Here is a 25,461-nt window from a genome sequence, read left to right on the forward strand (position 1 = left end):
CCCCACATGGGTGCCCTCAGACCCACGTGGGTGACCCCAGCCCCACACAGGTGCCCTCACAGGTGCCCTCAGACCCACGTGGGTGACCCCAGCCCCACACAGGTGCCCTCACAGGTGCCCTCAGACCCACGTGGGTGACCCCAGCCCCACACAGGTGCCCTCACAGGTGCCCTCAGACCCACGTGGGTGACCCCAGCCCCACACAGGTGCCCCGCAGGTGCCCTCAGACCCACGTGGGTGACCCCAGCCCCACACAGGTGCCCTCACAGGCGGCCCAGGCCCACGTGGGTGACCCCAGCCCCACACAGGTGCCCACACAGGTGCCCCGCAGGTGCCCTCACCTCCTTGTAGAGCGAGTAGAGGAAGACGATGGTCTGGATGGTCTTGCCCAGCCCCATCTCGTCGGCCAGGATGGTGTCGGTGCTCTGCGCCCACGAGAAGCGCAGCCAGTTGAGCCCCTCCAGCTGGTACAGGTGCAGCGTGCCGCCCGTGGCCGTGATGAAGCGCGGCTGCGTCTCGTACTTCACCGTGGGCTGCGGGGACACGGCCGTCACCGGGGGGACACGGCACCACAGACACCCCAAACATGGATGCAGGGGTCACAGGGACTGGGTTTGGGGGGACACGGCCGTCACCGGGGGGACACGGCACCACAGACAGCCCATGGGGATGGAGGGGTCACAGGGACTGGGTTTGGGGGGACACGGCTGTCACCGGGGGGACACGGCACCACAGACAGCCCATGGGGATGGAGGGGTCACAGCCATCAGGGGAACTGGGTTTGGGGGAGACTCAGCGCACCCCAAAAATCCCCACAGAGCTGGAGGTGTCACAGGGCTCAGGTGTGTCACAGGAACCGGGTTTGGGGGGATTAAGGTGTTTGGGAATGTCCCCAAAGGCTCGCCCAGTTTTTGGGGTCCCCAGGTTTGGGGTACCCAGGTGTCCGGGAATGTCCCCAAAGGCTCCCCCAGTTTTTGGGGTCCCCAGGTTTAGGATGCCCAGTTTTTGGGATCCCCAGTTTTTGGTGTCCCCAGTTTTTGGGGTGCCCGGGTTTCGGGTGACCAGTTTTGGGGTGCCCAAGTTTTGGGGTGCCCAGGTTTGGGTGTCCCCAGTTTTTGGGGTGCCCAGTTTTTGGGGCACTCAGTTTTTGGGGCACTCAGTTTTGGGATCCCCAGTTTTTGGGATCCCCAATTTTGGGGTCACTCACGTCGTTGGTGGGCGAGTCGGGGGGTCCCTCCCCCGGCGTCTCCTTCTTCTTCTTCTTGTAACGGCGTGGCTGGGCCGGGTCCTCGCCCATGAACACCTCCCTGGGGACACCGGGGACATTGGGGACATCGGGGGACACCCTGTAACCCCAGTGTCCCTCCCAGTGTCCCCAGTGTTCCATCACCGGTGTTTCCAGTAGGCACATCCCTGTAACCCCAGTGTCCCCCCAGTGTCCCCCCCAGTGTCCCCAGTGTCCCCAGTGCTCCATCACTGGTGTTTCCAGTAGGCACATCCCTGTACCCCCAATGTCCCCAATGTCCCCAGTGTCCCCTCAGTGTCCCCAGTGTCCCCTCACCGGTGTTTCCAGTAGGCACATCCCTGTACCCCCAATGTCCCCAGTGTCCCTGCAGTGTCCCCAATGTCCCTCACCGGTGTTTCCAGTAGGCACATCCCTGTAACCCCAGGGTCCCCCCGATGTCCCCAGTGTCCCCAATGTCCCTCACTGGTGTTTCCAGTATGCACATCCCTGTAACCCCAATGTCCCCAGTGTCCCCCCAATGTCCCCAGTGTCCCCAGTGTCCCTCACCGGTGTTTCCAGTATGCCAGCTTGTGCAGGTCGTAGTCAGGGATGGGCATCTCGTCCTCCTCCCAGGTGGCCTGGTCGTAGGGCAGGTCCCGCCACTTCACCAGGTAGTGGTACTGCCCCTTGCGGTCCACGCTGCGCCACGGGCACCGCGTCACCCGCGGCACGGGGACACCGGGGACACCGGGGGGACAGCCGGGGACACCGCGTCACCCGCGGCACGGGGACAGAGGGGACAACACGGGGACAGAGGGGACAACACGGGGACAGCCGGGGCACCGCGTCACCCGCGGCACGGGGACACCGGGGACACCGGGGGGACAGCCGGGGACACCGCGTCACCCGCGGCACGGGGACAGAGGGGACAACACGGGGACAGCCGGGGCACCGCGTCACCCGCGGCACGGGGACACCGGGGACACCGGGGGGACAGCCGGGGCACCGCGTCACCCGCGGCACGGGGACACCGGGGACAACGGGGGGACAGCCGGGGCACCGCGTCACCCAGAGCACTGGGACACCGGGGACAGCCAGGGACAGTGGGGACAGAGCAGGGACAGCCAGGGCACCCAAGAGCAATGGGGGACAACAGGGGGACAACGGGCACCCAGGGGACACCCACGGGGACAACTGAGTGTCCCCAAGGGCACAGGGCACCCATGGGTGACACTGGGCACCCCTGGGGACACGGGGACAGCCAGCAGCACCAAGGGACATGGCAGGGAGTGTCACTGCCACCAGGGTGTGGGTGACAGCAGGGGACTGAAAGGGACACAAGCGCCACCAGGGGTCAGCAGGGACACTGGGGTCACCTGGGGACATGGAGGGGACACAGAGGGGACACGTGGACAGGACATGGGGTCACCTGGGGACATGGAGGGGACATGGGGACACACAGAGGTTACACAGGGTCACCTGGAGACAGGGACACACGGACAGGACACGGGGTCACATGAGGACACGGAGAGGACTTGGGGACACAAGGAGGGGACAGGGGGTCACTTGGGGACAGGGACACATGGAGGGGACACCTGGTGACACCTGGGGACAGTGCCCGACCATCCCAGTGGGTGCTGGGGGGGCTCTTGGGGGACCCAGGGGTGCCCGGAATGTCCCCACGGGCGTCACCAATGTCCCCAAACCCCCTCTTGGCCACTCCCCTCAGCCACCCTGCCGTACCCTGGGGATTTTGGGGTGCCTCAAGGTGATTTGGGGTGCCCTGGATGGGACATTTTGGGGTTCAGGTCCCCACCTGTGGTTGATGATGCGGTGCACCGTCACCCACTCGGGTTTGATGCCGTAGCGGCAGAAACACCCCAGGGGATATTTGGGGTGCCCTGGTGGACATTTTGGAAGTGCCCTGGATGGATATTTTGGGGTGCCCAGGGGGATATTTTGGGGTGCCCCGGGTGGACATTTTGGGGTGCCCTGGATGGGATATTTTGGGGTGCTCCAGGTGATATTTGAGGTGCCCCGGGTGGATATTTTGGGGGTGCCCGGGTGGATATTTTGGGGTGCCCAGGGGGATATTTTGGGGTGCCCAGGGGGATATTTTGGGGTGACCTGGATGGGATATTTTGGGGTGCCCTGGATGGGATATTTGGGGGTGCTCCAGGTGATATTTGGGGTGCCCCGGGTGGATATTTTGGGGGTGCCCGGGTGGATATTTTGGGGTGCCCTGGGTGGATATTTTGGGGTGACCTGGATGGGATATTTTGGGGTGCCCTGGATGGGATATTTGGGGGTGCTCCAGGTGATATTTGGGGTGCCCCGGGTGGATATTTTGGGGGTGCCCGGGTGGATATTTTGGGGTGCCCTGGGTGGATATTTTGGGGTGCCCTGGATGGGATATTTTGGGGTGCCCTGGGTGGATATTTTGGGGTGCCCAGGGGGATATTCTGGGGTCCCCACCTGTGGTTGATGATGCGGTGCACCGTCATCCACTCGGGCTTGATGCCGTAGCGGTAGAAGCGCTCCTCCATGCCCCCAAAGAGGGGGTCCCCCCCTGCCCCCCGTTTCTCGCTCTTGGGGTCGTCGTCCCCAGAGCCGTAGTCCAGCGGAGGGGGCTCGTCCATGTCGTTCTTGCGCTGGTAGTTGCGGTACATCACCAGGTGGAAGATCTCCAGCTGCACCCCGAAATCAAAGGGGACACCCCAAAGTTAGGGAGGACACCCCAAAGTTAAAGGGAGACACCCCAAAGTTAGGGGGGACACCCCAAAGGTAGAGAGGATACCCCAAAGTTAAAAGGAATCATCCCAAAATTACACAGAGCAGCCCAAAGTTAGGAAGGGCATCCCAAAGTTAGAGAGGACACCCCAAAGTTAAAGGGGGACAGCTCAAAGTTAGAGGGAATCACCCCAAAGTTAGAGGGAATCGCCAAAAATTAGACAGGGCATCCCAAAATTAGAGAGGACATCCCAAAGTTGAAGGGAATCACCCCAAAGTTGGGAAGAACACCCCGGAGTCAGAGGGGAAAATCCCGAAGTTAGGGGGGACACCCCAAAGTTAAAGGGGGACAACTCAAAGTTAGAGGGGACACCCCAAGGTTAAAAGGAATCATCCCAAAATTAGAGCATCCCGAAGTTAATCACCCCAAAGTTGGGAAGAACACCCCAAATTTAGAGGGGAAAATCCCAAAGTTAAGGGGGACACCCCAAAGTTAAAGGAAATCATCCCAAAATTAGAGAGGAGCACCTCAAAGTTGAGCCCCCCCAGTTCTCCAGCTGTCCTCTCCATACTTTGGGGTATCCCCCCCATACTTTGGGGTTCCCCCCGATGTTTTGGGGTGCCCCAGGTGTGCCGTACCTGCAGCTCCTTGATCCAGGAGCAGTGCCAGTAGGACAGCCCCACCCATGATGAGCCCCACAATGCTGAGTCCCCCCAGGTGCCCAGGTGTTCCTCCATACTTTGAGGTATTCCCCCCCCCTATTTTGGGGTCCCCCCCGGTATTTTGGGGTGTTCCCCCAGGTGCGCCGTACCTGCAGCTCCTTGATCCAGGAGCAGTGCCAGTAGGACAGCCCCACCCACTTGACGAAGAACTCTCGCTCCGAGCGGCCCTGCAGGGCCTGGGGGGGCCCCTCCTGGGCCTGGGGGGCTCCCGGGGGCGCCACGGGGGCGGGGGGCTCCCCCCAGCGCCAGTAGAGGATCTTCTGCACACGGCCCTTGAGCACCGGGCACTGCGGGGACATCGGGGACACTGCTGGGGACACTGCTGCGGACACTGCCCCCATATCCCCCACAGTGTCCCCACAGTGTCCCCATGTCCCTCAATGTCCCCACAGTGTCCCCATGTCCCTCAATGTCCCCATGCCCCCACAGTGCCCCCGTTTCCCCCCCAGTGTCCCCACAGGATCTTCTGCACACGGCCCTTGAGCACCGGGCACTGCGGGGACATCGGGGACACTGCTGGGGACACTGCTGGGGACACTGGTGTGCCCCTGTGAGCCCACAGTGCCCCCATATCCCCCACAGTGTCCCCACAGTGTCCCCATGTCCCTCAATGTCCCCACAGTGTCCCCACAGGATCTTCTGCACACAGCCCTTGAGCACCGGGCACTGCAGGGACAGGGACACTGATGGGGACACTGATGGGGACACTGGTGTCCCTGTGAGCCCTCAGTGTCCCCATGTCCCCACAGTGTCCCCATGTTCCCGCATTCCCCTATGTCCCTCATTGTCCCCATGTCCTGCCATACCCTTCCATGTCCCTATGTCCCCATACATTCCCATGTGCCCAGTGTCCCCACATCCCCACAGTGTCCCCAGCGTCCCCATTTCCCTCACACCCCTGGGGTCCCCATGTCCCCACAGTGTCCCCGTACTGTGCAGCGGGGACAGAGCCACTCGCCGTTGGGGACCTCGGGCAGGGGCGGGTTCAGGCAGTGGATGTGGTAGGAGGACACCACAGCTCCCGTGTCCCCAGTGTCCCCATGTCCCTCACACCCCCAGTGTCCCCATGTCCCTCACACCCCCAGTGTCCCCAGTGTCCCCAATGTCCCCTCAGTGTCCCCATACCGTGCAGCGGGGACAGAGCCACTCGCCGTTGGGGACCTCGGGCAGGGGCGGGTTCAGTGTCACAGCTCCCATGTCCCCAATGTCCCCTCAGTGTCCCCATACCGTGCAGCGGGGACAGAGCCACTCGCCGTTGGGGACCTCAGGCAGCAGTGGGTTCAGTGTCACAGCTCCCGTGTCCCCAATGTCCCCAGTGTCCCCAATGTCCCCTCAGTGTCCCCATACCGTGCAGCGGGGACAGAGCCACTCGCCGTTGGGGACCTCGGGCAGCGGCGGGTTCAGGCAGTGGATGTGGTACGAGGACACGCAGGCGTCGCAGCACAGCAGCTCGCCGCCGTCCTTGCACACGCGGCAGTACTCCATGTGATCGTCCTCCTCCTCCTTCTCGCCCTCCTCCTCCTCCTCTTCCTCCTCCTCCTCCTCCTCCTTGGCCTCCCACTGCACGCCCTCCTTCTCCTGGGGACACATCGGGGTCAGAGGGGTGACACCCAAACACCAGGGAGGGAACAAAACAGCCCTGGACACCCCAAACTGCCAGGGAATAACCCCAAAACAGCCCTGGAGACCCCAAACTGCCAGGGAATAACCCCAAAACAGCCCTGGAGACCCCAAACTGCCAGGGAACGGCCCCAAAACAGCCCTGGAGACCCCAAACTGCCAGGGAATAACCCCAAAACAGCCCTGGAGACCCCAAACTGCCAGGGAACAGCCCCAAAACAGCCCTGGAGACCCCAAACTGCCAGGGAATAACCCCAAAACAGCCCTGGAGACCCCAAACTGCCAGGGAACGGCCCCAAAACAGCTCCAATATTGTCCCAGTCCCTACAGGATGCCTCGCAGTCTTCCCCAGTCCCCTCCCAGTGCCCCCAGTGCCCTTCAGTGCCCTCAGGGTGCCCCTAAACCCCCCCTCCAGGATGCCCCAGTGCCCCCCAGTCCCCTCAGGATGCCCCCAGTCCCCTCCCAGTGTCCCCATTCCCCTCCCAGTGCCTCCCAGTCCCCCCTAACTCCCTCCAGGATGCCCCTAGTTTGCCCCCAGTGCCCCCCAGTACCCTCTCAGTGCCCCCAGTGCCCCCCCCCCATTGCTCCCAGTCCCCTCTAACCCCCTTCAGGATGCCCCCAGTCCCTCCCAGTCCCTTCCCAGTCCCCCATAACCCCCTCCCAGTCCCCACTAACCCCTCCTGGATGCCTCAGTGCCCCCCAGTCCTCTCCCAGTCCACCCCCCAGTGCCCCCAGTCCCCTCTCAGTCCTCCCTAACCCCCTCCAGTAACCCCCAGTCCCCTCCCAGTGCCCCCCAGTCCCTTCAGGATGCCCTCAGTCCCCTCCTTGTGCCCCCCAAGTGCCCCCCAGTCTCCCCTAACTCCCTCCAGGATGCCCCTAGACTGCCCCCAGTGCCCCCCAGTCCCCTCCCAGTCCCTCCCATTCCCCTCCCAGTGCCCCCAGCCCCCCGTGCTCACGCAGTGGGGGCAGCTCCAGCGGCCCTCGGGATGCCCCTGTAGCCCACCAGGATGCCCCCAGTGCCCCCCAGTGCCCCTCAGGGTGGCACTCATGCAGTGGGGGCAGCTCCAGCGGCCTTCAGGATGCCCCCAGTGCCCCCCAGTGCCCCCAGCCCCCCGTGCCCACGCAGTGGGGGCAGCTCCAGCGGCCCTCGGGATGCCCCTATAGCCCACCAGGATGCCCCCCAGTGCCCCCAGGGTGGCACTCACGCAGTGGGGGCAGCTCCAGCGGCCCTCGGGCGCGCGGTCCAGCTCGGGGTCCAGGCACACCAGGTGGTAGGCGCGCGGGCAGGTGTCGCACAGGATGATCTCCCCGCCCTGCTGGCACACCTCGCAGTAGTCCTGGTGGTCGGTCTCGTAGCCATCGCCCTCCTCCTCGGGGCCCGGCCCTGCGGGGACAGCGACACGGCTGTCACTATCGCCGCTGTCACCTCTGTCACCTGGTCACCGCTGTCACCTTTGTCACCTGGTCACCGCTGTCACCTTTGTCACCCTGTCACCGTGCCCACGGGAGTCAGGGGGTGTGGGGGATACTGGGGCACTGGAGATGGGGACATGGGGACATTGGGGATGGGGTCAGGGACAGGGCTGTCACTGCTGTCACCTTTGTCACTTTGTCACAGCTGTCACTGCAGCCACTGAGCCCCCTCAGTGGGTGTGGGGGGCAATGGGGACACTGGGGACAGGGATGGGGACATGGGGACACTGGGGATGGAGACAGGGGCAGGGACTGCTGTCACCCTGTCACTGCTGTCACTGTGCCCAAGGGAGCTCAGGGGGTGTGGGGGACACTGGGGCACTGGGGATGGGGACATGGGGACATGGAGACATGGGGACACTGGGGATGGGGACATGGAAACATTTGGGATGGGGACATGGGGACACTGAGGACACTGGGAATACAGGGATGGGGGGCACTGGGGACAGGGATGGGGACATGGGGACACTGGGGGAACTGGGGACAGGGATGGGGACATGGGGACACTGGGAACAGGAGAATGGGGGCACTGGGGACAAGGATAGAGACATGGGGACACTGGGAACAGCAGGATGGAGGAACTGGGAACAGGGCAGGTGACACCTTGGGGACACCCCTCAAAGGACCCCTCCAGCCACCACCACCGGGCTGGGCACACAGCCACAACCACAGCCTCCGCTTGGAGCAGGGAGGTGACACCCCTGGGGACACCCATGGGGGCTCGGGCACCCCCGGTGACACCTTGGGGACACTTTGGGGTGTCTCACCATGCACAGGCGCCGTGCCCGTCCCCACAGGGCCGGGGGCTGCAAGGAGAGACGGGGGCAGGAGGGGACACGGGGACATCAGGTGGCACCTGGGGACACTCGGGGATGCTTGGGGACACTTAGGGATGCTTGGGGACACCCAGGGGACACTCAGGTACACTTGGGGACACCTGAGGACACTCAGGGACACTCGGGGGCACTCAGGGACACTCGGGGACATTCGGGGATGCTCAGGGGCACTCAGGGACACTCGGGGACACTTGGGGACACTCGGGGACACTCACCCTTCTTCTTCTTGCGGCCGGGGCGGCCCCGTTTGAGCTTCTTGAGGCGCGTGGCGGGGTCGGGGCGGGGGGCGGCCCCCAGCACCCCGGGGCTCTCGGCGTCAGAGTCCTCCTCGGCCTCGCCCGCGTCCTCGCTCTGCACGCAGGGGACAGCAGGGATGTGAGGGGACAGTGGGGAACAGCACGGCATATTGGGGACAGCAGGGACATCAGGGGACAGTGGGGACAGCAGGGGATAGCAGGAGGGTATCAGGGGACATCAGGGACAAGTGCCCCATTCCCATGTGCCCATCCTTAGTGTCCCTATCCCTGGGTGTCCCCACTCTCAGTGTCCCCAGTGCTCCCAGTGTCTCATGTCCCAGTCCCCCTGTGTCCCCCTGCCCTGTCCCCCAATGCTCCCAAGTGTCCCCCAGTATCCCCCAGTGCTCCCAGCACCCCCAGTACCCCCTGCCCTGTCCCCCAGTGCTCCCAGCACTCCCAGTACCCCCTGCCCTGTCCCCCAGTGTCCCCCAGTGCTCCCAGTAACCCCCAGTATGCCCCAGTGCTCCCAGTGTCCCCCGTGTCCCTCACCGAGCTGCTCTTCTTGCGTTTCCCTCCCAGCACCCCCAGTATCCCCAGTATCTCCAGTATCCCCAGTGTCCCCCCAGTGTCCCCCAGTGCTCCCAGTATCCCCAGTGTCCCCCCAGTATCCCCAGTGCTCCCAGTGTCCCCCCAGTGTCCCCAGTATCCCCCGTGTCCCTCACCGAGCTGCTCTTCTTGCGTTTCCCTCCCAGCACCCCCAGTTTGATCTTGAGCGGCGCCATCTTCCTGCCCTTCATCTTCCTCTTCAGCTCGGGCACCCGCGGGCTCTTGCTGCGCTTCTTGTGCCCGGGGCCTGGGGGCACCGTGGGTCAGGGACCCCCAAAACAACACAGGGACCCCCAAACCGACTGGGGACCCCCCAAACCAACCAGGGACCCCCCAAACCGACTGGGGACCCCCCAAACCAACACAGGGACCCCCAAACTGAACAGGGGGGACCCAAAACCAACACAGGGACCCCCAAACCATCACAGGGACCCCAAACCATCACAGGGACCCCCAAACCATCACAGGGACCCCCCAAACTGAACAGGGGGGACCCAAAACCAACACAGGGACCCCCAAACCATCACAGGGACCCCCAAACCGCCCAGGGACCCCCAAACCAACACAGGGACCCCCAAAACAACCTCAGGGACCCCCAAACCATCACAGGGACCCCAAACCGACCAGGGACCCCCCAGACTGAACAGGGGGGACCCAAAACCAACACAGGGACCCCCAAACCACCTCAGGGACACCAAAATAGACCAGAGGAGCCCCAAAACCACCACAGGGACCCCAAAACCAACACAGGGACCCCCAAACTGACCGGGGGGGCCTAAAACCACCACAGGGACCCCTAATCACCACAGTGGCCCCCAAACCATCACAGGGACCCCAAAACTGATCAGGGGAGCCCCAAAACAGCCCAGGGACCCCCAAAACACTACAGGGATCCCCAAACAGCCCAGGGGACCCCCAAACCACCACAGGGTCCCCAAACAGACCAGGGGAGCCCCAAAACCATCACAGGGACCCCAAAGCTGACCAGGAGAGCCCCAAAACACCACAGAGACCCCCCAAATCATCCCAGGGATCCTCCAAACAGCCCACGGGACCCTCAAAACCATCACAGAGACCTTCAAACCATCACAGTGACCCCCAAAACCCCCACACCCCTATGGGTACCCCAAACCCCCCCAAACTGAGCAGGGGTCGCCACCTTTTCCCTCCTTGGTCTTGGCCTTGCGCAGGGGCTGTCCCTGTCCCTGTGGCGGTGGTGGCGCCTCTGGGGCCATGGGGTACCCCCAAAACCCCCCAAACCCCCAGGGTTACCCCAATCACCCCCAACACCCCAAACGCCCTCAATGCCCAGGCTGGGGAGGGGTCCCCACCTTTGCCCTCCTTGGTCTTGGCCTTGCGCAGGGGCTGTGGCGCCTCGGGGGCACCCCCAAATCCCCCAAACCCCCTCAATGCCCAGGTTGGGGAAGGGTCCCCACCTTTGCCCTCCTTGGTCTTGGCCTTGCGCAGGGGCTGTGCCTGTGGCAGCGCCTCGGGGGCACCCCAAACACCCCAATCACCCCCAACTCCAAACGCCCTCAATGCCCAGGCTGGGGAGGGGTCCCCACCTTTGCCCTCCTTGGTCTTGGCCTTGCGCAGGGGCTGTGCCTGTGCCTGTCCCTGCGGCTGCGGCGGCGGCGCCGCCTCGGGGCCCACGCTGGCCACGGCTGCCGACACCTGCTCGGCCACGGCGGCCGCTGCAGCCGCTGCAGCCGCGGCCACGGCGGCGGCCGAGCCCTTGAAGGGGTTGTTGGCGCTGAACTCCCTCCACTTGGCGCCCAGGATGGTCATCATCTTGGACATGGGGATCTTGGGGTTCTTCTTGGCTATCAGGGGCCTGGAGAGAGCAGGGGGCAAAGGGTGAGGGGGCAAAGGGAGAGGGGGGAAAGGGAGAGGGGGCAAAGGGAGAGGGGGCAAAGGGTGAGGGGGCAAAGGGTGAGGGGGCAAAGGGTGAGGGGGCAAAGGGTGAGGGGGCAAAGGGAGAGGGGGGAAAGGGAGAGGGGGCAAAGGGTGAGGGGGGGGGAAAGGGAGAGGGGGTAAAAAGGTGAGGGGTAAAAGGGTGAGGGGTAAAAGGGTGAGGGGGTAAAAGGGTGAGGGGGCAAAGGGAGAGGGGGGAAAGGGAGAGGGGGCAAAGGGAGAGGGGGCAAAGGGTGAGGGGGCAAAGGGTGAGGGGGCAAAGGGTGAGGGGGCAAAGGGTGAGGGGGCAAAGGGAGAGGGGGGAAAGGGAGAGGGGGCAAAGGGTGAGGGGGCAAAGGGAGAGGGGGGAAAGGGAGAGGGGGTAAAAAGGTGAGGGGTAAAAGGGTGAGGGGTAAAAGGGTGAGGGGGTAAAAGGGTGAGGGGGCAAAGGGAGATGGGGGAAAGGGTGAGGGGGCAAAGAGTGAGGGGGGAAAGGGTGAGGGGGGAAAGGGTGAGGGGGCAAAGGGAGAGGGGGGAAAGGGAGAGGGGGGAAAGGGAGAGGGGGGAAAGGGTGAGGGGGCAAAGGGAGAGGGGGGCAAAGGGAGAGGGGGGAAAGGGAGAGGGGGGAAAGGGTGAGGGGGCAAAGGGTGAGGGGGCAAAGGGCGAGGGGGCAAAGGGCAAGGGGGTGGTGGGGGCAGAAGGGAGGGAAGAGTGCTGGACATTGTGGGGTGGCACGGACTGACGGACATTGTGGGGTGGCATGGTGGCCACAGAGCGGCCTGGGTTGGGCCAGGGTCAGTCAGGATGGCCCTGGGGTCACTCGGGATCCCTGGGGTCACTCAGGATCCAGGGACAGCCCTGGGGTCACTCGGGATCCCTGGGGACACTCAGGGTGGAAGGGTGGCCGTGGGGTCACTCAGGATCCCTGGGGTCACTCAGGATGGTCCCCATGGTCACTTGGGATTGCCCTGGGGTCACTCGGGATCCAGGGACAGCCCTTGGGGTCACTCAGGGTGGAGGGGTGGCCGTGGGGTCACTCGGGATCCTGGGACAGCGCCAGGGTCACTCGGGATCCCTGGGGTCACTCAGAACCCTCTCAAACACCCAGAGGGACCCCTGGGACCCCCCCCCAAACACCCAGAGGGACCCCCAGGACCCCCAGCCCACCTCATGAACTGGCTGAAGGCCTTGTAGTTGGTGAGGGTGTGATAATCCTCCTCGGTGAATACGTGGTCAACGTCCTCCAGCCCCCAGGCCCCCAGGAGCTGCGCCGAGGATTTCTGCTCCACCGCCCTGCAGGGGACAGCAGGGGGACATGGGGGGGACATGAGGGACAGCAGGGGGACATGGGGGACACAGGGGGACACAGGGGGACATGGAGGGACATCAGGGGGACATGGAGAACATGGGGACACCACGGGGACATGGGGACAGCAGGGACATCAGGGGGACATCAGGGAGACATGGAGGGACATCAGGGGGACATGGAGGACATGGGGACACCACGGGGACATGGGGACACAGCAGGGACATCAGGGGGACATGGAGGACATGGGGACACCAGGGGAACAGGGAGGACATGGGGGACAGCAGGGGGACACGGGGGACACCAGGGGAATGGACACCAGGACAGGGAGAAACGCCAGCAAACAGGGACAGAGAGCAGGAGAAGGAAAACACGTCACTGTGGGGACCCCTGATGGGACCCATGTGGGTGATGGGACCCCCATGAGGACCCCACAAAGGTGTTGAGACCCCCCTGGGACCCCACACAGTGACAGAACCCCCACAAAAGGTGTCGGGACTCCCCCCCCCACAGGCCGCACCTTGACCTTCTGCCCCCCCCTCATCGTCGGCCTTTTTCCTCCTCTTGGTTTTCTTCTCCTTCTTCTCGCGGTGCTTCCGCCGCCGCTTGCGCGCCGCCCCCGCCCGAGTCGCTGCCGCGACCGCTCTCCGACTTCTCCCGGTACTCCTCGCGCTGGTACTCGTCCCGCTCGGACTCCAGCTCATCCTCGCTCACCTGGGGAACCCCAAAACACCTTCAACCACCCCAAAAATACCCCAAAAACCACCCCAAAATACCCCAGAACTGTCAGTGAAACTTAGAGCCCCATTCAGTGACCCTGAGCCACTCCCGGTACTCCTCGCGCTGGTACTCGTCCCTCCCGGACTCCAGCTCATCCTCGCTCACCTGGGGAACCCAAAAACACCTTAAACCACCCCAAAAATACCCCAGAACTGTCAGTGACCCTGAGAGCCTCCTGAGACACCCATTCAGTGACCCTGAGAGCCCTGAGCCACTCCCGGTACTCGTCGCGCTGGTACTCGTCCCTCCCGGACTCCAGCTCATCCTCGCTCACCTGGGGAACCCAAAAACACCTTAAACCACCCCAAAAATACCCCAAAACTGTCACTAACCCTGAACCCCCCCCTCAGTCACACCAGGTCCCCATCAGGCACCCTCAGAACCCCATCAGCCATCCCAGAGACCCCATCAGCCACCCCCAAACCGTCACCTGTCCCCATCCCTGTCACCTGTCCCTAGACCTCATCACCTGTCCCTAAGGGCATGTCACCTGTCCCCAAACTCTGTCACCTGTCCCTAGACCCTGTCACCTGTCCCCAAACCCTGTCACCTGTCCCCAAACCCTGACACCTGTCCCTAGACCCTGACACCTGTCCCCAAACTCTGTCACCTGTCCCTAGACCCTGTCACCTGTCCCAAGACCCTGTCACCTGTCCCAAGACCCTGTCACCTGTCCTTTGTCACTGTGAGCTGTCCCTAAGGGCCTGTCACCTATCCCCAGACCCTGTCACTTGTCCCCAGACACCATCCATTGTCCCTAAGGGCCTGTCCCTACCCACTGTCCCCATCCCTGTCACCTGTCCCCAAACCCTGTCCCTGTCCCTGTTACCACCCATTGTCCCCATCCAGTGTCCCCATCCCTGTCCCCTGTCACTGTCCCCACCCAGTGTCCCCATCCCTGTCCCTGTCCCCAAACCCTGTCCCCTGTCCCTGTCCCCATCCCTGTCCCTGTCCCCACCCAGTGTCCCTGTCCCCATCCCCATCCCCGTCCCAGCAGCACCCACCAGTTTTTTTCCGTTTCCGGGGTTTCCCGGGTTTGTTTTCCTTCTGTTTCCGGGGGCCCCTTTTCTTCTTCTTCACCCCCAGGGCCCCCTCGAGGCCCCGCAGCAGCTCCTCGTCACCATCTGGGGGGACACCATGGGGACATCAGCCACGGGGACACGGGGACACCAGCCACGGGGACACGGGGGACACCGGGACACCAACCATGGGGACACCAGCCACGGGGACACAGGGACACGGGGACACCAGCCATGGGGACACCAGCCACGGGGACACGGGGACACGGGGACACCAGCCATGGGGACATCAGCCACGGGGACACCAGCCATGGGGACAGGATGGGGACATCAGCCACGGGGACAGGATGGGGACATGAGCCATGGGGACACAGGGACATCAGCCATGGGGACAGGATGGGGACATCAGCCACGGGGACATCAGCCATGGGGACACGGGGACACAGGGACACCAGCCATGGGGACACGGGGACATCAGCCACGGGGACACCAGCCATGGGGACACGGGGACATCAGCCATGGGGACACGGGGACATCAGCCATGGGGACATGGGGACATCAGCCACGGGGACAGGATGGGGACATCGGCCATGGGGACACGATGGGGACATCAGCCACGGGGACAGGATGGGGACATCAGCCACGGGGACACAATGGGGACATCAGCCTTGGGGACAGGGATGGGGGCAGGCTGGGGACGGGGCTGGGGACAGGACAGGGACAGGGATAGGGACAGGGATGGGGATGGGGACAGGGACAAGGTCAGGGTGGGGATAGAATGGGGACAGGGGACAGCAGTGTCACCATCACAGCAACCAAACACTGGCAGAGGATTCCCTGACCCTCACATGGGGACAGCTGTGTCACCACAACAGTGACCAAACACCAGTGACACCGTGACAGCGACCAAATGATGGCAAAGGATTCCCCAGCTCTCACCCTGGGGACAGCAGTGACACTGTGACAGTGACTGATGGATGGCAGAGGATTTCCCAGCCACTGGGCCCAGGGGACACCGGTGACACCGTGACAGTGACCAAACAGCAGCAGAGCATTCCCCAGCTCTCGCTCTGGGGACACCGGTGTCACCGCGACAGTGACTGATGGATGGCAGAGGGTTCCCAAATGGCTCAGCCCAGGGGACAGCAGTGTCACCGTGACAGTGACCAAACACCGGTGTCACTGTGACAGTGACCAACCAATGGCAGAGCACTCCCCAGCTCTCACATGGGGACAGCAGTGTCACTGTGACAGTGACCAAACACCAGTGTCACCGTGACAGTGAGCAACCAATGGCAGAGCACTCCCCAGCTCTCACATGGGGACAGCAGTGTCACCGTGACAGTGACCAAACACCAGTGTCACTGTGACAGTGACCAAGCACTAACAGAGGATTCCCCAGCTCTCACATGGGGACAGCAGTGTCACCAACCGCCAGCAGAGGATTCCCCAAGCTCTCCCATGGGGACACCGGCGGTGACACCGTGACAGTGACCAAGCACTAACGGAGGATTCCCCAGCTCTCACTCTGGGGACAGCAGTGTCACCCTGACACCCCCCAGCTCTCGCTCTGGGGACAGCAGTGTCACCCTGACACCCCCCAGCTCTCGCTCTGGGGACAGCAGTGTCACCCTGACACTCCCCAGCTCTCACTCTGGGGACAGCAGTGTCACCAGCCACCAGCAGAGGATTCCCTGAGCCCTCACTTGGGGACACCGGTGGTGTCACGGTGACCAAGCACTGGTGGCACCGTGACAGTGACCAAGAGATGGCAGAGCATTCCCTGACCCTCACATGGGGACAGCGGTGTCCCCTGCCGCCAGCAGAGGATTCCCCGAGCCCTCGCTTGGGGACACCGGTGACACCGTGACAGTGACCAAACAGCAGCAGAGCATTCCCCAGCTCTCACTCTGGGGACACCGGTGACAATGTGACAGTGACTGACTGATGGCAGAGGATTCCCTGAGCCTCACATGGGGACAGCAGTGACACTGTGACAGTGACCAAGCAGTGGCGACACCGTGACAGTGATCAAATGATGGCAGAGCATTCCCTGACCCTCACATGGGGACAGTGGTGTCACCAGCAGAGGATTCCCCAGGCCCTGTCTTGGGGACACCGGTGGTGTCACGGTGACCGAGCCAGCAGAGCCCAGCTCTCACTCTGGGGACAGCAGTGACACCGTGACACTCCCCAGCCCTCCCATGGGGACAGCGGTGTCCCCAGCCGCCAGCAGAGGATTCCCTGACCCTCAGATGGGGACACCGGCGGTGTCACGGTGACAGATTCCCTGCCCTGCCTTGGGGACACCGGCGGTGTCACGGTGACAGATTCCCTGCCCTGCCTTGGGGACACCGGCGGTGTCACGGTGACCGAGCCCAGCAGAGGATTCCCCAGTCCCTGCCATGGGGACACCGGCGGTGTCACGGTGACCGAGCCAGCAGAGGATTTCCCAAGCCCTTGGCCGAGGGCCACCGGCATCCCCGTGTGACAGACAGGGGCCGTTCCCGCGGGCCTGTCCCCGGGGCGGTGACACCGCATCCGTGTCACGGCCCGGGCTGTCCCCGCCGCCGCTCTGGTGACACCGAGGTGTCACCGTGTCACATCTGCCAGCCGCCGGCACGCTCCCCCCCGCGCTGCCAGCCGTAAATCAGCCCGAGGGCGTCCCCAAGGGGGGGGACACAGCCACACACGCACACACAGGGGGTGACACGGGTGCCAGCCTTGGCGCGGGGACAGCGGCAGCGCCCGGCGCCGCCGGGGTCACATTCCAGCCTAATCCCTTGGCAGCGCCGCCTGCCAGCCCCGGGCGGCCGGGCCGAGCGCCGGGACCACCGGCAGCGCCGACCCCGCGGGCCGCGAAGCCCCAAATTTTCCCTCTTTCCGCCCGTTTTTTACCATGGCGGCAGCGCCGAGGCCCAGCCCGCCCTGTTCCCCCCCCCCTTCCCTCCCTCACCGCTCCTCGCTTTTTTTCCAAATTCCCCTTTTCGCTGCTTTTTGAACCCAAACCATCACCTGGGGGTGCTGCCGGGGACACGCGGGCGCTGGCGGGGACGGGGCCGAGCCCCTGCGGGCCCGGTCCTGCCATTTTTGGGGTGTTTTCCCCCCTTTTTCACCCCCCAAACGCAACCCCCCCCCGGCCCCATCGGACATGCGCGGGGAGCCGGGGCGCGCTGGCAAAGCATCAACCAGAATTTTCCACACACGTGACGCTCCCACTCCCCGCACCTCGAGAAAAAGGGGAAAAAAACCCAAAAAACGCCAAAAAACCCCCGCTGGAGCAAGGGGGGGGCCGCGATCCTAAAGTTAAACCCCTCCCTGAGTGGGTGAGGGGAGAGAGAAACGAGGGGAAAATGGTGGAAATTGCAAATGAAAGGGTGAAAGGAGGAGGGGGGGGGGGATAGGTGGAAAAATGGAAAAAATGTAGTAAAAACCACAATAAAAAAAAAAAAAAAAAAAAAGAGAAAAAAAAAGAAAAAAGAAAAAAAAAAAAGGGGGAGTGATTCCGGCAAAGGGGAGGAAGGAGTTGGAACAAAGAAAGAGGGAGGGGAGCTCCAAAATGGGGGGAAAAGGGAAAATCTGGGGGAAGAGGCGCAGCGGGGACTGAGGCGCCGCTTCCCCCGCGCCGCACACAGCCCCCATTTTGCCTTTTTTTTGGGGTGTTTCACCCCAGCTTGCCCGGCGCTGGAGCAGCCGGCCAGGCCTTTGCTCAAGAACTTGGTGCCAAGTGTGGAAAATCTCAAGTTTAGGTTTGATTTTTTAAGGGAAAATTCGCCGGGTTTGGGTTCTCCCCCCCCCTCAGCCCAGCCCGGCTGCGGCGGCCTCGCCATTGTTCTCTGCTGGGATTGGGCTGAAAACGGCAAAAATCGGGAAAAAATTAAAAAAAAAAAAAACCCAAACCAACAAGTTTCAGCTGTGGAGGAGAGGGAGGAGTTGGTTTCCCGCTGGGAAAATGGGGGAAAAGTGTTATTTCACCTTAAATCCGCACAGAGAGGCCAGGCTGCTGCTGATCGGGGGGGAAAGGTTCAAAATGGGCAAAAGTTCCGATCCAGGGGGAGAAAGGCTGAGAAAAATGGGGATTTTTGGGGTTAGAGGAGGAAAAAGTGGAAAAAATGGAGATTGGGGGTGTTTGTGAGAGGAAATGGTAAAAAATGGGGATTTGGGGAGGAAAAGGGGTAAAAAATGGGGATTTGGGGGAGGAAAAAGGGTAAAAAATGGGGATTTGGGGTGGTCGGATGGGGAGATTTTAAAAAGTGGATTTAGGGTTGGTTTGGGGGTCCCACATGGGGTTTTGAGGGAAAATAATCCAGAAACTGGACAAAAAGTGCAGAAAAAGCCAGAGGAAAAGGTCAGGGAAGCAGCAAAAGGTGAGATTTGCCCATTTCTGAGGGGTTTGGGGCAATAAAAAGGAGGTTAAAATTCAAATTTATTTATTTATGAGCTTTTCTAGAAAAGAGGGAGCTCTAAAATCAAAATGTGCCAATTCTGAGTGCTTTGGAGGGGGTTAAAATCCAATTTTGCCCAATTTTGAGCATTTTTGTGAGCTCTGTCATGCAGATGTAGCAATTCTCAACACTGTGGGGGGAAAAGTCCCAAATTTGCTCATTTTTGAACAATTCTGGGGAAAAGCAGGAGTTGGAATTCCAAAATTCTCCATTTCTAAGCTTTTCCAGAAACACAAATTGTTCTAAAAGCTGAATTTATTCATTCTTGGGAGCTCCAAAATCCACATTTACCCATTTCTGAGCATTTGGGGGCAAAAAAAAGGAGGTTAAAATACAAATTTACTGAATTCTGGGCATTTCAGGGCCAAGGAAAAGGTTCCAAACCCAGATTTAACCCATTTTTTGTGGGAAAATGGGGAAGTAACACCCAAATTTACTCATTTCTAACATTTCTGGGAAAAATAAACCTTCTAATATGTGAATTTTTCCACTTTTGAGCCTTTTCAAAGTGAGTGGCTTCACTTTAAAACTGATTTTTTTAAACCAAACTGACCCATCTGGGCTTTGAGATGCCTTTTCCCCTCATCAGTTTGAAAAAAATCCAAGAAATTTAATTCAGAAGGGAAAAAAAAAATCTTAATTTCAGACAAAAATGGTCAATTTTAGTGCCCCACTTGATGGAAAACCACCAGTAAAGGTGTTTGGACCCCCACAATTGGAATGAGGGTGTGGAAAATGGGGGTTTTGGTGCTAAATTCTCTTTTTTTTTCCTTATTTTAACCCACAAAAGGAGTTCTCAGGGGCTGGAGTTTGGCGTGAAGGCTCAGCTGAGGCACCAACACCCAGAGGTGGTTGGTAAATAAAATAAACCCTGATAAAATGTGATAAAAATGCAATAAAACAATAAAACCCCAGGGAAGCGGCTGCCAGAGGGGACAACGGTGACACCTGAGGCCATTTGAGACCATGGGCACCCAAACACCTCAAAAAGAAATATTGGGGTGAATCAAAATGGGGTGTAACAACAAAAATAAATATTGGGGTGAATCAAAATGGGGTGTAACAACAAAAATAAATATTGGGGTGAATCAAAATGGGGTGAAACAACTGATCAGGGTCCTGGAAGGGGAGAAACAGCCCCCAAACACCTCAAAATGGGGTAAAAGAAATGGTACAGGGTCTTGGAAGGGGAGAAACAGCCCCAAACCCCTTAAAATGGGGTAAAACAACTGATCAGGGTCCTGGAAGGGGAGAAACAGCCCCAAACACCTCAAAATGGGGTAAAACAAATGGAACAGGTCCTGAAAGGGGAGAAACAACCCCCAGACATCTCAAAATGGGGTAAAATGAATGGATCAGGGGCCTGGAAGGGGAGAAACGACCCCCAGACATCTCAAAATGGGGTAAAACAACTGATTCAAGTCCTGGAAGGGAAGAAATGACCCCCAGACACCTCAATATGGGGTGCAACAGCCAACCTGGGTCCTGGAAGGTACCTAGAGCACCCATAACCCCAAAATGTGGGGTGCAACAGCCACCTTGGGTCCTGGAAGGTACCTACAGCCCCCAACACCCCACAAAACAGCCACTCTGGGTCCTGGCAGATGCACAGCAACAGCTGTCACCCCTCACGATGGGGTCAGCGCCCACTTTGGGTCCTGGCAGGGACACAACAGGCCCTGTCATGGGGTCAGCGCCCACTTTGGGTCCTGGCAGGGACACAACAGGCCCTGTCATGGGGTCAGCGCCCACTTTGGGTCCTGGCAGGGACACAACAGGCCCTGTCATGGGGTCAGCACCACTTTGGGTCCTGGCAGGGACACAACAGGCCCTGTCATGGGGTCAGCACCACTTTGGGTCCTGGCAGGGCACTGCTGGCCCTGTCATCCTCACCGCGGGGTTCACCACCCACTCTGGGTCCTGGCAGGGCACCAGCAGCCCCCGTCACCCCCTGGCCGGGCTCCCGGCAGCACCGTGTCCCCTCAGGCCCGGTGTGCGGCGGCGGGAGGTGTCCCCACACACGGTGGCCGCACGGTGACACTCGCGGTTGTTTACAAACACCTCCCTCCCCTCACAGCTCACAGCCCACCCCGGTGCGGCGGGAAACGCTGAGGGGACAGCGGGGATCAGGGAGGCTCCGGTACCGGCGGGAAGCGCTGAGGAGACAGCGGGGCTCAGGGGGGCTCTGGTACCGGCCGGAAACACTGAGGGCACTGAGGGCCTCGGGGTGGGGTCCCAAGTACCGGCGGGAAGCACTGAGGGGAAATTTGGGCTCAGGGGTCCCGGTACTGGCGGGAAGCTCCGGGAGGAGCTGAGGGGGCCGGAGAAGGGGCTCAGGGGGTCTCCCGAAGCGCTGAGGGGACAGTGGGGCTGAGGGGTCCCGGTTCTTGCAAAAAGCACTGAGGGGACCGGGTAAGGGGCTCAGGGGATCCTGGTACCGGCGGAAAGTGCTCAGGGGACAGTGGGGCCCAGGGGGTCTCCGGTACCGGCAGGAAGCGCTGAGGGGACCGGAGAAGGGGCTCATGGGGTCCCGGTACCTACGGGAAACACTGAGGGCACAGTGAGGCACGGGGAGCCTCGGTAGCTGTGGGCAGCCCGGGAAGCTCTGAGGGAGTGAGTGGCGGCAGATCGGGGGTCTCGGGAGTGCCGGTATTTGCGGGAAGCTCTGGAAAAAGCTGAGGGGACAGTGGGGCTCGGTACCTGCGGGAAGATCTGAGGGGACAGGTGAGGATCGGGGGGCTCGGTACCTCCGGGAAGATCTCAGGGGACAGGTGAGGATCGGGGGGCTCGGTACCTGTGGGCGTCTCTGAGGGAGCGGGAAGGGGGAGCTCGGGGGGCGGCCCCGGGAAGCGCTGAGGGGCTCGAGTGGCGATGACCTCAGGGGGACGCTTGGGGGGGTCCCGGTATCCCTGGGAAGCTCTGAGGGGTTCGGGGTTCCCGGTAACTGCGGGAATCTCTGAGGGGTTCGGGGGTCACTCGGGGGGTTCCGGTGGTACCACCGGGAATTTCTGAGGGAATAGGGGGCGGGGGGCACTCGGGGGTCTCAGCGGTACCTCCGGGAAGCTCTGAGCGGCTCGGGGGATCCCATCAGCTGCAAAAAGCTCTGAGGGGATCGAGGATGGGGAGCACTCGGGAGTCTCAGCGGTTCCTCCGGATATCTCTGAGGGAATCTGGGGGCAGCTCTGAGGGGTCACTCAGGGGGTCCCGGCGGTACCTCCGAGAAGCTCTCAGGGGCTCGGGGTGGTCACTCGGGGGGTCCCGGCGGTTCCTCAGGGAAGCTCTGAGGGGCTCGGGGTGGTCACTCGGGGAATCTCTGAGGGGCTCGGGGTGGTCACTTGGGGAAGCTCTGAGGGGCTCGGGGTGGTCCCTTGGGGGTCCCGGCGGTACCTGCGGGAATCTCTGAGGGGCTCAGGGTGGTCACTCGGGGAAGCTCTGAGGGGCTCGGGGTGGTCACTCGGGGAAGCTCTGAGGGGCTCGGGGTGGTCACTCGGGAAGCTCTGAGGGGTTGGGGGCGGTCACTCGGGGGGTCCCGACGGTACCTGCGGGCGCCTCCGGCGGCCCGGGCGCGGCGGGCGCTGGGGGCGGCGGTGGCGGCGGCGGGAGCGGGGCCGGGGCCGGCCCGGCGAAGATGTCGGGGGGCCCTCGGTGCCCGGCCAAGAGCGCAGCAGCGGCGGCGGCGGCGGCGTCTTCCTCCTCCTCTTCCTCGTCGTCCTCCTCGTCGTCGTCGTCCTCGTCCCCCTCGGACACCGCCATCTCCTCCTCCTCCTCCTCGTCCTCCCTCAGCGGGGACGCCATGGCCGGGTGAGGGGCGGGGGGCCGGGGGGACCCTCGGCGTGCGCCGCTCCCACCGCCCCAAACCGCCCCCGCCGCCGAGGCTGGGGGGGGGCTCGGTGTGAAGGGAAAGTGGGGAGGGGGCGGGACGGGGCGACCCCCCCCGGGCCGGGCCCGGCGGGGCCGCGCGGGGGGCGCGGGGGGGGCGGCGGCGATGGGTTGAAAAACGCCCGGATCGGTTAAAATCGCCTCAGGGCGCGGGAGGCGGCGGGCGGCGGGACGGCGCCGGCAGCGAAAATGGCCGCCCCGGGTGTAATTTTAAAATAAACCCCCCCCAACACACACACACACACACACACACACACACACACACAAAAAAAAAAAAGGAGGAAAAAATATATAATAATAATAAAAAACACACCCCGGTTAAGGGGGGGGAAAGGGGGAAAGGCGTAAAAAAATATGGAGGAGGGAGGGGTTAAAAATGAGGGAAAATGGGGGGGTGGTGCCCCCCCCCCTTTCTTGAGGGGAAAAAAAGCGCAAAATGGCCGAATGAGGGTTTTTTTTTAAAGTTGCCCCACACGCACCTTAGGGGAGGAAAGAGGGTGAAAAAGAGGCGAAAAAAGCCTTAAAAACACACAAAAAAGCGACAAAACCCAACCCGCGTAAAGGGGGAGGGGAATTAAGGATAGAGGAAAAAAAATTAAAATTAATATTTAAAGAAAAAAAAAAGGAGGAAAGGGAAGCGTTGAGGGAGAGAATGAAGGAAATAAAGGGGAGAATTGCAAAGGAGTTAAATTGGAGGGGAAAGGAAGAGTGAAATGAAAAAATGGGGTGGAAAAATGGAAAAGGGGAGGAAGGAGAGGGAAAAAGGGGTAAAAATCGACATTAAAATTGAAAATGGGGAAGGAATGGGAAGAAAAGGGGAGGAATCCAGCTTAAAATTGATATGGTAAAGAAGGAGAGTCAAAAATAAACACTAATATTTCAAAAGGGAAGGGAATAGAAAAAAAGGTTAAAAATAAACAAAAACCAGAAAGGGCTGAAAAATAGTAAAAATCAACATCAAAAAAAAAGCGCCAAAAACCTTAAAAATCACCCGCGCGAGGTACAAAACAAAAAAAAATTAAAAACAAAACCCCACAAAAAATCCTTAAAAACACCCCAAAAAAACCCCAAAAAATCAAAAAGCACGAAACCCCTCAAAAATAATAAATCCCAAAGCTCCCCCCACCCCACCCCCCCCAGCCTTCGCCGCTACAGCCCGAGCAGAGGAATAATCCCAATCCTGCTCATTTTGGGGTATTTTTGCTCAGTTTTGGGGCCTCATTAATGATATTTTTTTGCTTTTCCCCCTCCCGCAGATCCCGGCTCGGCGAGGGACAAATATTTGTGTGGCCCCAGCCGGGGGGGACCCGAAGCCGGAGATTTTTCTGCATAAAACAAAGATGGCTGCGGTAAATTATTTCTTTTTTTTTTTTTTTTTTTCTGCTTTTTTTTTTTTTTTTTCTTCTCTTTCTCCTTATTCTTCCCCCCCCCTCTCTCCTCACTCCCATAAAAATATTTCGGGGGGGGATTAATCAGTACTCATGCTCAGTGTGACATCAGCATAAATTGTTAAAGGTTAACTAGTTCCATACTCGTCACGCTTCCCTTTTTATTTTTTTAAAGGATTTTTTACCCTTCCCCCCCCACTTTTTTTTCCGCCCATTCCTCCCCCCTCCCTCGGTGATTTTAATCACGCAGTAAAAAAAAAAAAAAAAAAAAGCAAAAAGCAAATTTTTTTTTTTTTGTTTTGTTCTTTCTCCCTCCCTCCTCGACTTTGAAATACTTGGGAAGGGAGTGGTTTGGTGGGTTGGGTTTTGGGGTTGTTGGGGTTTTTTTTTCTCTTTTGGGTGTTTTTTTTTTTTCTTTTTTTGGAGTTTCTTTAAGGCTGCAGAGAGGAAGAACAAAAAAAAAAAGGGGGGGTTTATAAGGATTTAAAAAAAAGGGGTTGGAAAGATGGAGGTGGGATTAAAAAAGGTGGAAAAGGGGGGAAAGATTGAAAAGGAATAAAAAAGATTGAAAATTAATAAAAAAGATTGAAAAGGAATTTAAAAAAATGAAAATGAATACAAAGATTGAAAAGAGGGAAAGACTAAAAAGGAGGAAAGATTGGAAAAGGAAAAAGATTAAAAAGGAGAAAAGATTTAAAAAGGAGAAATAATGGAAAAGGAAAAAGATTGAAAAGGGAAAAAAATTAAAAAGGAAAAAAACTGAAAAAGGGAAAAAGGATTAAAAAGGGGGAAAAGATTGGAAAAGGGAAAAAATTGGAAAGGAATAAAAAATATTGGGAAGGGAAAAGGATTTTAAAAAATTAAAGAAGAAAAATGTTGAGAAAGGAACAAATAGTTAAAAAGAGAAAAGGTTGAAAAATTATTTTTAAAAAGATTGGGAAAAGATGGAAAAAATTAAAGAGATGGGAAAAGGAAAAATTATGAAGGGAAGAAATTGAAAAAGGAAAAAATATTCAAAAAGGGGAAAAATAGAAAATTATTTAAAAGGATGAAAGTTTAGAAAATGTTCAAATTGAGAAAAATATTAAAAAAGAGAAAAGTTGCTAAAATATTGAAAAATGGAGAAATATTAAAAAGGAAAAACATTTAAGAAAGAAAAAAGAATGAAAAGGGAAAAAATGTTAAAAGGAAAAAAGTTTGAAAAAGGGGAAGAATAAAAAGGAAAAATGATGAAAAGAGGGGAAAAGTGAAAGAAAAAGTATTAAAGTGGGGAGATAAAAAATGGAAAAAAGGTTCAAAAGA

At 59.6% G+C, this 25,461-nt stretch overlaps 1 protein-coding gene across 1 annotated transcript in view; it reads right to left on the bottom strand.

Annotated features, from left to right (window-relative positions):
- The window catches only part of CHD3 (chromodomain helicase DNA binding protein 3), a 47,949-nt gene extending 24,184 nt beyond the window's left edge, over positions 1-23,765 (bottom strand). The window contains 15 exon segments of the mRNA XM_058823004.1: positions 342-533; positions 1,208-1,307; positions 1,793-1,924; positions 3,701-3,915; positions 4,768-4,965; positions 6,026-6,256; positions 7,504-7,682; positions 8,823-8,958; positions 9,566-9,696; positions 11,015-11,283; positions 12,510-12,639; positions 13,181-13,269; positions 13,271-13,357; positions 14,429-14,552; positions 22,432-23,765. Of these exon segments, the coding sequence (XP_058678987.1) occupies positions 342-533; positions 1,208-1,307; positions 1,793-1,924; positions 3,701-3,915; positions 4,768-4,965; positions 6,026-6,256; positions 7,504-7,682; positions 8,823-8,958; positions 9,566-9,696; positions 11,015-11,283; positions 12,510-12,639; positions 13,181-13,269; positions 13,271-13,357; positions 14,429-14,552; positions 22,432-22,687 (2,469 nt within the window). The 5' untranslated portion in view covers positions 22,688-23,765.
- Positions 23,766-25,461: the final 1,696 nt, after the last annotated feature.

The sequence above is a fragment of the Ammospiza caudacuta genome, chromosome 36 (genome assembly GCF_027887145.1).
Source record: "Ammospiza caudacuta isolate bAmmCau1 chromosome 36, bAmmCau1.pri, whole genome shotgun sequence".
Classification (NCBI taxonomy): Eukaryota; Metazoa; Chordata; class Aves; order Passeriformes; family Passerellidae; genus Ammospiza; species Ammospiza caudacuta.